Source organism: Salvelinus fontinalis, chromosome 7, assembly GCF_029448725.1.
Source record: "Salvelinus fontinalis isolate EN_2023a chromosome 7, ASM2944872v1, whole genome shotgun sequence".
NCBI lineage: Eukaryota > Metazoa > Chordata > Actinopteri > Salmoniformes > Salmonidae > Salvelinus > Salvelinus fontinalis.
In genome coordinates, this window is record NC_074671.1 from 19,378,863 (window position 1) to 19,395,927 (window position 17,065).

General features: G+C 43.1%; 1 protein-coding gene across 23 annotated transcripts in view; it reads left to right on the forward strand.

Annotated features, from left to right (window-relative positions):
* Positions 1–17,065, forward strand: part of LOC129859164 (histone-lysine N-methyltransferase 2C-like) — a 216,761-nt gene that overhangs the window by 72,417 nt on the left and 127,279 nt on the right. For all 23 annotated transcript variants that reach the window (XM_055928604.1, XM_055928584.1, XM_055928588.1 and 20 more), the window contains exons 10-11: positions 1,165–1,355; positions 7,891–8,054. In XM_055928604.1, the coding sequence (XP_055784579.1) occupies positions 1,165–1,355; positions 7,891–8,054 (355 nt within the window). The remainder of the gene's footprint in view (positions 1–1,164; positions 1,356–7,890; positions 8,055–17,065) is intronic.

The following is a 17,065-nucleotide window of genomic DNA, read 5'->3' on the forward strand; positions in this document are numbered from 1 at the left end:
AGATGGATAGAGATACCTCTCTGATCCCATTCCTCTGATCATCAGCTGGCCGTCAGCTCTACCTCTTTGTCTCTCTCTTTCTCTTTGCCTCTCTGTTTGTTATTAATCCCTGTCTGTCTCACGGTTACAGCACACTGTACTGCCAAGACAAATGTAGCTATCCGAGGCCTGCTAGCGTACACACACACACACACACACACACACACACACACACACACACTCTCCCCCATCTTTTCCCCATCTCCTCCCGAAACCTACTCTCCCCCATCTTATCCCCATCTCCTCCCGAATCCCAGTCAGGCACTAATTTTCCCCAAGATAGACATTGGGTGACTATCTCTACCTCCTTTCTTCCCCTGGCCCACAGGCAGGGCCTGACCAACAGCGATAGTATTCACCAATTCTCTCCCCCCCGCTGTTGGACATGAGCTGGCCACTGGAGCCAAGCCATATGGGTGGTTTGTCACTAATAGGCCAGGGGACTTTAGAAGGGGAGGGTATGTGTGTGGTAGGTTTGGGGGTTGTGCAGAGAAGCTTTAGAATGAGCTTGTTCTTCCTCACCCCTGAAAGCTCGGAATACCGCTTATCCTTTCGAACGCTAATCAATGAGCCTGAAATGGTACTTTTGAAGGTGTATTGTAATTTCCAGCTGGCTGCTCCGTAGGCTCATTGCAAAGGAGGTTGGGGAAATGTATGTTCATTATTATCATTGCGTAATCTAATAAAGTGATCACGTGTTTGAAATGGCTGTCATAAAGATGTTTTTTTAAAAATCAGTTTTAATGACTGACATTACAAATTGTAAATGGCAGCCAGTTTAATCCTCTGTTTGGACATTTTCAACCAACACTCTAATAGAACAGTTTCATGCTTCATAACAAAGTGAGGTCAGTTGGCAAAAGTTTGAAGGAGGTTGGCAGAAATAAACACACGACTTTCTATGGTATGCATGGTTAATCTACTGCCGTGTAGCTATGCATTCTGTAGCCACTGGGTGTGGTTGAAATGTTTTTTTCAAATGTATTTTCGCATGTTGTAGTTTTGTCACTAAACTTTTGGTTGTTGACCATGGAAATCTAAATATTGAATTGTTCTGGAATACAATGAATCCATATGTAGAGTGTAACTAACGTGTCATGTCTCTGTCCTACCCTCTCTCTCCAGAACTGTCGGGTGTGTTCTTTGTGTGGGGTCAGGCAGGCGGGCCAGTGGGCCCACAACATCACACTGTGCGAGGGTTGCCACGGGCAACCAGAGGAACCCGCCCCCGTCCTGCCATGCCCACTGTGTGTGAGGGACCAGGGCCGCGGGGATGCCCCTAAGGACCTCCTCCTCACCTGCCACACATGCAAGAGGTATGCCTCATTCTGTCGCCGTGGTTACTGTCGATTTACAGTAAATTCGGAAAGTATTCAGACCCCTTAACTTCTACATTTTGTTACGTGATAGCATTACTCCCCCGCCCTGCTGATGGATGCCGTGCCTCATTCTGTCGCCGTGGTTACTTAAGCAATAAGGCACGAAGGGGTTTGGTTTATGGCCAATGCACTACTGCGAAGGGCTGTTCTTACGTGCAACGCAAGGCAGAGTGCCTGGATACAGCCCTTAGCCGTGGTATATTGGCCGTATACCACAAACCCCCAAGGTGCCTTATTGCTATTATAAACTGGTTAACGAGCAGTAAAAATAAGAGCAGTAAAAATACATGTTTTGTCATACCTGTGGTATACGGTCTGATTTACCACGGCTGTCAACCAATCTGCATTCAGGGCTTGAACCACCCAGTTTATAATGTTGATTATGTTATGGTCCCCCACACTGCTGATGGATGCTGTGCAAGACAATGAGCTGATACACAGTAGACCTACAATATTTATTTAGTATGTGACTAGCCTGTTCCCAAATCTGTTAGTGCTGTGGTCATTGTCATGTTATGACATGAGAGGTCCTACAGCACAAATCTGGGACCAGGCTTATATGAATGTCTGTGGTAGGGATGGGCACGGTTATTTGAAAATCCGAACACATGTTAATATTGAAATATTTGCAAGAGTATTCATTTTCAAAGAAAATAAATCAGGCCTATATTAACAATGAAAAGGCTTTGTCTAAATGTAATTATCTTTGTGACATTGCTACACACAAGGATATACCATGACATTTGGAATTTTTAATTCAATAAAACTGTAGTTATGACGTGTGCACCCATAAAAAGACATATCATAGTCTACACGGGTTTCTCACGTTTGTTGTTATTGTTGGCCATTGAGTTGCAAGCAAGCCACACCCAAGTCGCGCATGCTGGGCAGCATGCCAGTTCCCAATTTTAAGCCTAAGTTTTTATATACATCTATTTCGACTATCCGGATATCTGAAAACATGTCATGATATTATTTGAATAGTGAAATGATTTGAAATGCCCATCCCTAGTCAGTGGTGTGTACTGTATCTGCCACATGGGGCCTCTTTCAGTGTATCATCTGTCTCGTTACGTGTGATTGAGCTATTTATTGACTAACGATGTGGATTTGACACCCCGCTGTCGGCGTCATATAATGAATTGGATTATAATGTGGTTTACAGCTGGAGACTGTCACACCGCCAAAGAGTTAGCTAATATCTCAGATGGATTATAACTGAATTGGTTTACAAGCTTTACAGATCGGAAAACTTAGCATTGCAGAGTTGTAGCCCAGTAGGTTAGTTTATTTTGTTTTACAGCTTACAAATGGTCAATACCAAAGGTCATCTCCAGTTCACCAACTGGCCCAGCGCTCCAGCCAATCCCAGTCACTTAAAACAATTAATCGTTAGTTTACTGGCTACGTGAGCCTCTATACCAACTACTATTATTAACCAATCACTGAGCTGGATTTGGCAGCTCTGCTGAGAGCTAAGGTTTTTCCACAACAGAGCGATTGTTGCCACCTGCGACCACTGGAAGGTCGTTACGGCAATCTAGAGCTCATGCAGTTGGCGGCATAGTGATGCCTTTGTGATGAGGGGTTGGGAAAGTAAAGACCACTATGGCGAATGGATTGGTTTATCCAAGGACCAGCAAGTTGCCTGAGGGTCAGCCATATCGTTCACCGTAGAGGACACTTCCTGGCATCCAGGGAAGTAAATAGGAGCTGCAAACCCAAATCAACCCCTAGACCCTTCAAACTCAAGTCTGGACCTCGGAGCCAGTTCCACTTTATTTTTTATCTTTATTTTGGATGTCTTACTAATTGCCTATAATTTCCACCTTTTGTCTATTCCATTTGCACAACAGCATGTGAAATTTATTGTCAATCAGTGTTGCTTCCTAAGTGGACAGTTTGATTTCACAGAAGTGTGATTGACTTGGAGTTACATTGTGTTGTTTAAGTGTTCCCTTTATTTTTTTGAGCAGTGTGTATATATATATATATATATATATATATATATATATATATATATATATATATATATATATATATATATATATATATATATATAGATATATACACACACACACAAGATATATATATATATATTTAAAAACTCAGCAAAAAAAGAAACGCCCTGCATTTATTTTCAGCAAACTTAACATTTGTACATTTTTGTATGAACATAAGATTCAACAACAGACATAAACTGAACAAGTTCCACAGACATGTGACTTACAGAAATGGAATAATGTGTCCTTGAACAAAGGGGGGTCATAATCAAAAGTAACAGTCAGAATCTGGTGTGGCATCCTCCTCATGGACTGTTCCAGATTTGCCAGTTCTTGCTGTGAGATGTTACCCCACTCTTCCACCAAGGCATATGCAAGTTCCCGGTCATTTCTGGGGGGAATGGCCCTAGCCATCACCCTCCGATCCAACAGGACCCAGACATGCTCAATGGGATTGAGATCCGGGCTCTTCGCTGGCCATGGCAGAACACTGACAGTCCTCTCTTGCTGGAAATCACGCACAGAACGAGCAGTATGGCTGGTGACATTGTCATGCTGGAGGGTCATACTCCTTTGGCCGCCTTTCCTTTCCTTTTCTCTGCTGCCAATGACTGAAACGAATTGTAAAAATTGCTGAAGTAGGAGACTTATATCTCCCTCACTTACTTTAAGCATCAGCTGTCAGAGCAGCTTACCGATCACTGCAGCTGTACAGAGCTCATCTGTAAATAGCCCATCCAACTACCTACCTCATCCCCATATTGTTTTCATTTACCTTTTTGTTCTTTTGCACACCAGTATTTCTACTTGCACATCATGATCTGCACATCTATCACTCCAGTGTTAATTTGCTAAATTGTAATTACTTCACTACTATGGCCTATTTTGTTGCCTTACCTCCTTACTCCATTTGCACACACTGTATATAGATTTTTCTATTGTTATTGACTGTACTTTTGTCTATCCCATGTGTAACTCTGTGTTGTTTTTTGTTGCACGGCTTTGCTTTATCTTGGCCAGGTTGCAGTTGTAAATGAAAACATGTTCTCAACTGGCCTACCTGGTTAACTTCTTATAAAAAATACCAAAGAACGCGCTCTCTTTCACGCGCTTGGAAACACTACAGCCAAAATGGGAGCCACCTAGAAAAACTACAATTTCTGGCTCATTTTTCCAAAAACCAGCCTGAATCTCTTTCTAAAGACTGTTGACATCTAGTGGAAGCCCTAGGAACTACAATCTGGGAGGACTTGGCCTTATAATAAAAGTGATAGCCATTGAAAATAGTGGTAGGCTGAAATTCTTTTTGGGATGGTTTGTCCTCGGGGTTTCTCCTGCCATATCAGTTCTGTTATACTCACAGACATCATTTTAACAGTTTTAGAAACTTTAGAGTGTTCTCTATCCAAATCTACCATATGCATATCCTAGCTTCTGGGTCTGAGTAACAGGCAGTTTACTTTGGGCACGCTTTTCATCCAGACGTCAAAATACTGCCCCCTACTGCCCCCTACTGCCCCCTAATCCGACCATCACCCCTTGGTGAGACAAAACCGCGAATTGTCAGAGAAGAGCACTTTCTGGCAGTCCTGTCTGGTCCAGCGGCGATGGGTTTGTGCACATAGGCAACGTTGCTGCCAGTGATGTCTGCTGAGGACCTGCCTTACAACAGACCTACAAGCCCTCAGTCCAGCCTCTCTCAGCCTATTGCGGACAGTCTGAGCAGTGATGGAGGGATTGTGCGTTCTGGTGTAACTCGGGCAGTTGTTGTTGTCATCCTGTACCTGTCCCGCAGGTGTGATGTTCAGGTGTACCGATCCTGTGCAGGTGTTGTTTCACATGGTCTGCCATTGCGAGGACGATCAGTTGTCCGTCCTGTCTCCCTGTAGCGCTGTCTTAGGTGTCTCACAGTACGGACATTGCAATTCATTGCCCTGGTCACATTTGCAGTCCTCATGCCTCCTTGCAGCATGCCAAAGGCACATTCACGCAGATGAGCAGGGACCCTGGGCATTTTTCTTTTGGTGTTTTTCAGTAGTCAGTAGAAGTCAGTAGAAAGGCCTCTAGTGTCCTAAGTTTTCAATACTGTGACCTTAATTGCCTACCGTCTGTAAGTTGTTAGTGTCTTAACGACCGTTCCACAGGTGCATGTTCATTAAATGTTTATTGTTCATTGAACAAGCATGGGAAACAGTGTTTAAACCCTTTACAATGAAGATTTGTGAAGTTATTTAGATTTTTTCTAATTATCTTTGAAAGACAGGGTCCTGAAGAAGGGACGTTTTGTATCTATCTATCTATCTATCCATCTATCCATCTATCCATCTATCCATCTATCCATCTATCCATCTATCCATCTATCCATCTATCCATACATACATGGAATCAGGTAGTAACCAAAAAAGTGTTAAACAAATCAAAATGTATTTGAGATTCTTCAAATTAGCTACCCTTTGCCTTGATGACAGCTTTGCAACTCATCCCAAACCATCTCAATTGGGTTGAGGTTGGGTGATTGTAGAGGCGAGGTCATCTGATGCAGCACTCTATCACTCTCCTTGGTTAAAGAGCTCTTACACAGCCTGGCGGTGTGTTTTGGGTCATTGTCCTATTTGAAAACAAATGATAATCCCACTAAGCGGAAACCAGATGGGTTGGCGTGTCGCTGCAGAATGCTGTGGTAGCCATGCTGGATAATTGTGCCTTGAATTCTAAATAAGTCACTGAGTGTCACCAGCAGAGCACCATCACACGACCTCCTCCATGCTTCACAGTGGGAACCACACATGCGGAGTTCATCCGTTCACGTACTCTGCGTCTCACAAAGACACAGCGGTTGGAACCAAAAATCTCAAATTTGGACTCATCAGACCAAAGGACAGATTTCCACCGGTCTAATATCCATTGCTCGTGTTTCTTGGCCCATGCAAATCTTTTCTTCTTATTGGTATCCTTCTTTGCAGCAATTCAACCATGAAGGCCTGATTCACGCAGCGTCTGAACAGTTGATGTTGAGATGTGTCTGTTACTTGAACTCCGTGACGCATTTATTTAGGCTGCAATCTGAGGTGCAGTTTACTCTAATGAACTTATTCTCTGCGGCAGAGGTCTTCCTTTCCTGTGGCGGTCTTCCTTTCCTGTGGCGGTCTTCCTTTCCTGTGGCGGTCTTCCTTTCCCGTGGCGGTCTTCCTTTCCTGTGGCGGTCTTCTTGAGAGCCAGTTTCATCATAGCGCTTGATGGTTTTAGCGACTGCACTTTAAGAAACTTTCAAAGTTCTTGAAATGATCCGTATTGACTGACCTTCATGTAGTAAAGTAATGATGGACTGTTGTTTCTCTTCGCTTATTTGAGCTCTTCTTGACATAATATGGACTTGGTCTTTTACCAAATATGGCTATCTTTTGTATTCCACCCCTTCCTTTTCACAGCACAACTTATTGGCTCAAACACATTAAGAAGTTCTACAAATTAGCTTTTAAGAAGGCACACCTGTTAATTGAAATGCATTCCAGGTGACTACCTCATGAAGCTGGTTGAGAGAATGCAAATCTGTCATCAATGCAAAGGGTGGCTACATTGAAGAATCTCATTTTTTTATTTAACCCTTTTTTGTTACTACATGATTCCATATGTGTTATTTCATAGTTATGTCTACACTATTATTCTACAATGTAGAAAATAGTAACAAATAAAGAAACTATGGAATGAGCCAAGCTGAGAATATTTTTTTTATGCACAGCTCATGAGGCCCCTTGATGTGAGGCCTGCGGCAATTGCCTCTTCTGCCTAATAGTAAGTCCGCCAGTGGTCGCTGGAGAATCACAATTCCCCATAATGACCCTCTGCCTACTGCGGACACTCACTTGGGGGGCCCTCTCGACACAGCCGGCTGCCAGGCCTAGGTGCCTGCGCAGAAATGTAATTACTGCAGACAGGGAGAGCCAGAGAGAAAATTGAACAGGAGACAAGTCAGGCTGCAGGCACCCCACTGGAACACACCTGCAGCAGGGCGACAGGGAAGAGTAGGGTGGGGGTAGAGAGGGGGGGGGGGGGGGGGCGGTAAAGGGAGAGACTGGCGGAGAGAGCATGGCAGAACAAGCAGGGGGGGGGGGGGGCAATAAAGGCAGGAAGAGTGGAGGAGAGTGAGCGACTGGGAAACACAGCTGGGAGAGCAAACCCACAAACCACAGGCTTTGAGTGCCTGCCATGGAGGCTTACTGACTGATGAGCCCAACCTGCCTGGCTAGAAAGTTGTTTCATGCCTAATGCTTTGGGGTGGGTGTCAAATAACTATTCCTGGTGTAAGGAATGATTTACTGAGTTGAAAACCAGCTTCACATGTATGACAATTAAATCTTCACTGTTATGATGAAGCATGTGATTGTGGTACTTTCCAGTCATAAGTATTTATTGTGTCATCTTAGTCACGTCAGGTTAAAGTAAAGTAAAGCTGTTTGGTTCTCTCTCAGGTGGCTTCATGGTGAGTGTGAGAAGCAGGCAGGGGGCAACTCGGACCTCCACACACAGGCCGACTACATCTGCACCATCTGTAAGCAGGTGGAGAGCGACATGGTGGAAACCCCGGCCAGCCCCATCCAGGAATCCACAGAACCAGAACCAGAACCCACTATGGGTAAGAAACACACACAGCTCTGTACAGCTGTCATTTTCCTACAGTTGATGTCGGTAGTTTACATACACTTTGGTTGGAGTCATTAACTCGATTTTCAACCACTCCACAAATTTCTTGTTAACAAACTATAGTTTTGGCAAGTCAGTTAGGACGTCTACTTTGTGCATGACACAAGTCATTTTTCCAGCAATTGTTTACAGACAGATTATTTGACTTATAATTCACTGTATCACAATTCCAGTGGGTCAGAAGTTTACATACACTAAGTTGACTGTGCCTTTAAACAGCTTGGAAAATTCCAGAAAATTATGTCATGGCTTTAGAAGCTTCTGATAGGTTAATTGACATGATTTGAGTCAATTGGAGGTGAATCTGTGGATGTATTTCAAAGCCTACCTTCAAACTCAGTGCCTCTTTGCTTGACATCATGAGAAAATCAAAAGAAATCAGCCAAGACCTCAGAAAGAAATTGCACACCTCCACAAGTCTGGTTCGTCCTTGGGAGCAATTTCCAAACGCCTGAAGGTACCACGTTCATCTGTACAAACAATAGTATGCAAGTATAAACACCATGGGATGACACAGCCGTCGCACCGCTCAGGAAGGAGACGCGTTCTGTCTCCTAGAGATGAACGTACTTTGGTGCGAACGGTGCAAATCAATCCCAGAACAACAGCAAAGGACCTTATGAAGATGCTGGAGGAAACGGGTACCAAAGTATCTATATCCACAGTAAAATGAGTCCTATATCGACATAGCCTGAAAGGCCGCTCAGTAAGGAAGAAGCCGCTGCTCTAAAACCGCCATAAAAAGCCAGACTACGGTTTGCAACTGCACATGGGGACAAAGATTGTACTATTTGGAGAAATGTCCTCTTGTCTGATGAAATAAAAATATAACTGTTTGGCCATAATGACCATCGTTATGTTTGGAGGAAAAAGGGGGATGCTTGCAAGCCGAAGAACACCATCCCGACCGTGAAGCACAGGGGTGGCAGCATCATGTTGTGGGGGTGCTTTGCTGCAGGAGGGACTGGTGCACTTCACAAAATAGATGGCATCATGAGGCAGGAAAATTATGTGGATATATTGAAGCAACATCTCAAGACATCCGTCAGGAAGTTAAAGCTTGGTCGCAATTGGGTCTTCCAAATGGACAATGACCCCAAGCATACTTCCAAAGTTGTGGCAAAATGGCTTAAGGACAACAAAGTCAAGGTATTGGAGTGGCCATCACAAAGCCCTGACCTCAATCCTATAGGGCATTTGTGGGCAGAACTGAAAGTGTGTACGAGCAAGGAGGCCTACAAACCTGACTCAGTTACACCAGCTCTGTCAGGAGGAATGGGTCAATATTCATCCAACTTATTGTGGGAAGCTTGTGGAAGGCTACCCGAAACGTTTGACCTAAGTTAAACAGTTTAATGGCAATGCTACCAAAAAACAAATGGAGTGTATGTAAACTTCTGACCCACTGGGAATGTGATGAAAGAAATAAAAGCTGAAATAAATCATTCTCTACTATTATTCTGACATTTCACATTTAAAAAAAAAAGTGGTGATCTTAACTGACCTAAGACAGGGATTTTACATTTACATTTACATTTAAGTCATTTAGCAGACGCTCTTATCCAGAGCGACTTACAAATTGGTGCATTCACCAATTTTTACTAGGATTAAATGTCAGGAATTGTAGAAAAACTGAGTTTAAATATATTTGACTGAGATGTATGTGAACTTCTGACTTCAACTGTATTTTTTTAACATATTTTCACTGTCTATTTTTCGGGTGGTTATAGACTAAATGGCATTAGCAGTTAGCAAATTAGCCTGAGCAAAAAATAGACGGGGCACAATTAATCCAAAACAGCAGAGCTTGTTGTTGGAACACAATTACCTACTTCGGTCAACCAGTCCATTTAGAATTTCTGATAAAACTGATAATTCAGCAAGGAATTTAGTTTGTGTATCCCATCAGATAGGCATTTATTTCTGTAGGTCTAACAGGCGCTTGTGAGCACACTCAGCACAGCTTCAGCTTGTGTAGAGGGAGCGGTCGGAACACGAGTGAGTGAAACACTGAGGGGATTTAGGTAGAACTGTGTGACGCTTGTCTTGGTTTATTTTTTGTCGCCCTGCAAATGCAAATGTACAAATGGAACACTGTAGTCAAAGCAAATTAATGTTGTTTTCAAGACACCATTTCCATCTCTGGTTAAAGATAAGGGCTTTGACATCCGTTCCAGTACTCTATTATTTATGCCTATCCCTAGTCTAGTTATTGAGTATATGGAATAGTCTTGTAGTCAGAAGACTGTGGAATAGTCCTATAGTCTTGTTGTTGACTTTGTGGAATAGGGCTATAGTCTTATTGAATGTGGAATATGGCTGTATGTAGTCTTGTTGTCGATTATGTGGAATGGTATTGTAGTGTTGTTGACTGTGGAGTAGTGTTGTAGTACTGTTGACTATGTTTAATAGGGTTATTGTCTTGTTGATTATGTGGAAAGGTGTTGTAGTCTAGTTGACGACTATTGATTAGTGTTGTAGTATAGTTGACGACGACTATTGATTAGTGTTGTAGTCTAGTTGACGACGACTATGGATTAGTGTTGTAGTCTAGTTGACGACGACTATGGATTAGTGTTGTAGTCTAGTTGACGACGACTATGGATTAGTGTTGTAGTCTAGTTGACGACGACTATGGATTAGTGTTGTAGTCTAGTTGTTGACTGTGGAGTAGTGTTGTAGTCTAGTTGTTGACTGTGGAGTAGTGTTGTTGACTGTGGAGTAGTGTTGTAGTACTGTTGACTATGTTTAATAGGGTTATTGTCTTGTTGATTATGTGGAAAGGTGTTGTAGTCTAGTTGACGACTATTGATTAGTGTTGTAGTATAGTTGACGACGACTATTGATTAGTGTTGTAGTCTAGTTGACGACGACTATGGATTAGTGTTGTAGTCTAGTTGACGACGACTATGGATTAGTGTTGTAGTCTAGTTGACGACGACTATGGATTAGTGTTGTAGTCTAGTTGACGACGACTATGGATTAGTGTTGTAGTCTAGTTGACGACGACTATGGACTAGTGCTGCTGTAGTCTAGTTGACGACGACTATGGACTAGTGCTGCTGTAGTATAGTTGACGACGACTATGGACTAGTGCTGCTGTAGTCTAGTTGACGACGACTATGGACTAGTGCTGCTGTAGTCTAGTTGACGAAGACTATGGACTAGTGCTGCTGTAGTCTAGTTGACGAAGACTATGGACTAGTGCGGCTGTAGTCTAGTTGACGACGACTATGGACTAGTGCTGTAGTCTAGTTGACGACGACTATAGACTAGTGCTGTAGTCTAGTTGTTGACTGTGTAATAAGGTGTTGTATAGTTCAGGTATTCCCAAACAGGGGTACCCGCAATGCCGTCGGGGGTACGCCAAATAAAAATGTGATTCACATTTTAACAAATAACAATTTTATTAAAAATAAAAAAATAATAATAATCTACATTTTCAAACAGTGCATTTAGATCTTCCAACAGGGCTATACATTTGGGTGAGTTTTTTGCTCTCGCCTGAGAAGCCTTGTTTCACTGCCAAAAATAAAATTAAGCCATCTAGTGTTCTTAAAAATAACACAATGTCAAATACAGGTAGTCTAGTCAAATAATTAACATCCAATCACATTAACCGTTACTCTCTCACAGGAAACTCTTGCGCAGACATTTAGAACCAAAACATGACCATTTGAAAAATAAGCCACAGGAGTTTTTTGAGCGAGAATAAAGACGACTTTCAAATAGTAAGACTGTATAAAAGCAACAGAAACCATTAATAAGAAGGGGCTAGAAGCGTCTTATATGGTGAGCTACCGAGTGGCTAGGACAGGCAAGCCCTATTCTATTGTGGAGGACTTAATTATTCCTGCTGCCGCGGATATAGCTGGGACAATGCTGGGGGAAAAGGCCAAAAAAACTATAGACAATGTCTTCATCAAACAACACTGTTTCATGACACATCAGTGACATGGCAGGAGATGGTTTGAAACAATTGCTGCTTTGCATAAAAGCCCGTGAATTATATGTGTTACAGCTGGATGAGTCAACAGACGTGGGGGGCCTGGCACAGCACCTGGTATATGTCCGTTACGTTTATGGGGGGTCAATTAAGGAAGACATTCTCTTCTGGAAACCAGGACAACATGAGAGGATATTTTAAAGTATTGGACAGCTTTGTGACATCAGTGGTCAAGATGTGTTGGTTTCTGTACTGATGGCACAAAAGCCATGACAGGGAGACATAGTGGAGAGCAGTTGCTCCCGATGCCACTTGTGTACACTGCAGCATCCATCGAGAGGCTCTTGCTGCCAAGGGAAAGCCTGACAGCTTGAAAGACGTTTTGGACACTACAGTGAAAATGGTTAACTTTGTTAAAGCAAGGCCCCTGAACTCTCGTGTATTTTCTGCATTATGCAAAGATATGGGCATTGACCATGTACCCCTTTTACAACATACAGAAGTGCGCTGGTTATCAAGGGGCAAAGTATTGACACGTTTTTTTTAATATTGAGAGACGAGCGTAAAGTTTTCATTACTGACCTTCATTTTCACTTGTCTGACCGCTTGCATGATGACGAGTTTCTCACACGACTGGCCTATCTGGGTGATGTTTTTTCTCGCCTGAATGATCTGAATCTAGGATTACAGGGACTCTCCAACTATATTCAATGTGCGGGACAAAATTATTAAAAAGTGGAGCTCTTCTCTGTCTGCATTAACAAGGATAATCACAGGTCTTTCCATCATTGTATGATTTTTTTTGTGTGCAAATGAACTCAAGCGTATGGACAATGTCAAATGTGATATAGCGAAGCACCTGAGTGCAATTACGCAGGTACTTTCCCGAAACGGACAACACAAACAACTGGATTCGTTATCCCTTTCCTGCCTCCAGTCCACTTACCAATATCTGAACAAGAGAGCCTCATCGAAATTGCAACAAGGGGTTCTGTGAAAATTGAATTTAATCAGAATCCACTACCAGATTTCTGTATAGGGCTGCGCTCAGAGTTTCTTGCCTTGGCAAATCTCGCTGTTAAAACACTGATGCCCTTTGCAACCACGTACCTATGTGAGAGTGGATTGTCGGCCCTCACTAGCATGAAAACTAAATGTGGACTGTGTGTGGAAAATGATTGAAGACTGACACTCTCCAATACAACCCAATATTATTCACCATTTTTGATGAACAAATAAGGTTTTATATGTAAGATGGCTAAATAAAGAGCAAAATGATCGATTATTATTATTTGTGACCTGGTCCTATAAGAGCTGTTTGTCACTTCCCCCAAGCCGGGTTGTGACAACTCACACTCATTCTTATGTTTAATAACTGTATCGTATAGAGTGTGTGTGTGGCAGGCTTACAATGATGGCAAAAAACAACATTTGAGAGTGCGCTGACCCTGGTGCTAGAGGGGGTTTCTCAGCTGGATGTTGAATGTTTGAAGGTGTACGGGACTATAAAAAGTTTGGGAACCACTGGTCCAGTTGATTATGTAGAATGTCGTTGTAGTCTTGCTGACTATGTGGAAAAGTGTTGTGGTCTAGCTGACCGGGGAATAGTGCTGTGGTCTAGTTGTTGACTATGTGGAATAATACTGTAGTCTAGTTGACTGTGGAATAGTCGTGTTGTCTTTGAATTAGTGTGTAAACATGTTGTTGTGTTGACTTTGACTTAGTTGTGTTCTTGTTGCCTGTGGAAAATAGTTGTAGTGTTTTTGACTGACTATGTGTTGTAGTAATGTTGACTGTGTAATCGGGTCATTGTCTACCTGACTATGTGGAATAGTGCTGTAGTCTTGTTTTGTTGTTGACTATGTGGAGTAGTGCTGTAGTCTTATTGACTATTTGGCTCAAACAAACTGGCTCAAACAAACTACATTTTTTGGACAATAACTAATTGGGTTTGGGGTTTTGTGAAGTCTTTTTGGAGGATGCAGTTAAATTCTGCCGATACTCAAAGGGAAGGTCCACACAGCATTGTCTGAATCCCTTCCATCTCTCTGAGCCAGGCAGCGAGTGGTGGGAGAGAAATGCATCAATTACTGGCTTCCTGTATTCACAGAACCAGCTGGTGACCTATCATGGGCCGGCCCCACCAGCTAAAAGCCAATCTGATTTCCCTCGAAGGCGTTATTACCGGGCCTAATGAAAATGGACCCTGTTCCCAACCCGCTTGGCACCCGGATGAATTGCGGTGCGGATTTGTTGTGATTTCCCCCTTTCTCCTCCTCTCCCTGTAGCCACCCCATCACCCTTCTCCAATGCCTTTGTGTAATGTGTGTGTGTGTGTGTGAGTGAAAGAGGAGGATATGAGGGAGTGTGTTAGTGTGTGCAAGCGGGATGCACATATCGTGCATGCAAACGCATCAGTGTGTGTGTGCGCACATATGCATGGGCCCAATGTTCCCTAAAAAAAATTTAGGCACTGAGCAAATTTCACGTCTGCTGACCCCAAACTTGAGCGTTGTGAAAATTCTGTGTAACTTCCGGTGTACGTTTACTGTGAACACTAAGGCTGTACCAGCTTTAAGTCTCTCGTTCTCTTGTTTATAGATCTCGTCTGCCTCTACGACAGTGGTTCCCAACCTTTTGGTTTCTCTACCACCAGCTGAATTTTGAAAAATGTAGACACACATAAAGAAATTTAGCAGCACAATGAAAAATATTTTTGATATTAAGGATTGAATCCTTAATTTTCTTAGGCACACTGATGCTCATAAATAAAAAATGTCAGGTTGCACAGCAAAATATTTAGGCGAATATAAAAGTAAAATGGTCCAATGTGCACTCTCGCTACATGTAGCTCTTCCTTTGATCTCAAAACAAGCACATCTGCTCATGCTGTAAACACAGTCCAGTTCAATTGAGTGGCACAAATCCATATTGCAACGGTCTATTTGTATATAGGCCTACTGCAGTTCTGATTAGTTATGGCATACTGGTCTGTGTCTCACGACTCTCTGCCTTACCTATTTCTCTGTCTTGTTCGTTTCCTCCCTCCCATTCCCCCTCCCCTGCACTCTATTTCTGTGCTGCTCGAAGGAGAAGAGGTAGAAGGTCTCTCCTTGGGCACATAAAGGCTGAGAGCCTGGGACTGGTTGATGACGGAGATGTGTTCTAGAGAGGCGGAGACAAGAGATGGGGGGGTCGCTCAGTCAGATGAGTTTTGACTAAGCCCTCTTTTCACACTTTATATCCTGTTGGCTCTATTATTTCTCTACCGGTCCTATCTCACTTTCTCTCCCTCCCTCTCTCCGGTCTTCTCTCTTGCTTTCTCCATCTACCCTGTCTCTTTATCTAGCCAGTGCAGCTGAGGCTATGGTGTTGTGTGTGTTTCAGTGTGATTGGAACTTCAGCACCGTTTTTTTTTTCTCTACCACTCCAGACAATGGGAGCTCTTGCCTCAATGTCAAGGGTGTGATTCAAGCAAGGGCCTTTTGTTTCAGGTTGTGTCCCAAATAGCACCCTATTCCCTATGTAGTGCATTACTTTTGACCAGGGCCCATGGGGACTATTATTATTATTTAGGAAATAGGGTGCCATTTGGGACACCGCCTGCTTTTCACAGAGCCAAGTACTGACCGCTCCCTTTGCATTACATTAACTACAACATTCTAGTGGTAGTCTCATCTGCAGCTACCAGAAATAAAATGCAGCACTATTGACTTGTATGAGAGGTCGAGTATTAAGTTACATTCCTACAAACTCTTACCAAAGGTGAAACTTGATTGTAAATATAGAACACAACATGTCACTGTCAACCATATGATCGAAGCAGCAATGAGACACGGCTAGTATAGATAGATGGTCTATAGATACTTTTGTGTATATAGTAGCATGTGGACACCCCTTCAAATTTGTGGATTTTTCAATTTCAGCCACACCCGTTGCTGACAGGTGTAAAAAAAAAAAATTGAGTACACAGCCATGCAATCTCCATAGACAAACATTGGCAGTAGAATGGCCTCACTGAGGAGCTGAGTGACTTTCAATGTGGCATCGTCATAGGATGCAACCTTTAAAACAAGACAATTTGTCAAATGTCTGCCCCGCTAGTGCTGCCCTTGTCAACTACTGTTATTGTGAAGTTGAAACTTGTAGGAGCAACAACGGCTCTGCCGTGAAGTGGTAGGCCACAAGCTCACAGAATGGGAGTACTGAAGTGTGTAGCGCGTAAAAATCATCTGTCCTCGGTTGCAACACTCACTATTGAGTTCCAAACTACCTCTGGAAGCAACGTCAGCACAAGACCTGTAGCGTTCGTTGGGAGCTTCATGAAATGGGTTGCCATGGCCGAGTAGCCGCACACAAGCCTAAGATCACCATGCGCAATTGGACTCTGGAGCAGTGGAAACATGTTCTCTGGAGTGATGAATCATGCTTCACCATCTGTCAGTCTGATGGGTGAATTTGGGTTTGGCGAATGCCATGACAACACTACCTGCCCGAATGCATAGTGCCAACTGGAAAGTTTGGTGGAGGAGTATTGGTCTGGTGCTGTTTTTCATAGTTAGGGCTAGGCCCCTTAGTTCCAGTGAAGGGAAATCTTAATGCTACAGCGTACAATTACATTCTAGACTATTCTGTGCTTCCAACTTTGTGGCAACAGTTTGGGGAAGGCTGTTTCAGCATGACAGTGCCCTCGTGCACAAAGCGAGGTCCATACAGATACGGTTTGTCGAGATCGGTGTGGAAGAACTTGACTGGCCTGCACAGAGCTCTGACCTCAACCCTATCGAACACATTTGGTATGAATTGGAACGCCGACTGCGAGCCAGACCGAATCGCCCAACATCATTGCCCAACCTCATCTTGTGGCTGAATGGAATCAAGTCTCCGCAGCAATGTTCCAACATCTAGTGGAAAGCCTTCCAAGAGGAGTGGAGGCTGTTATAGCAGCAAAGGGGGGACCAACTCCATATTAATGCCCATTTATTTTTTTATAAGAT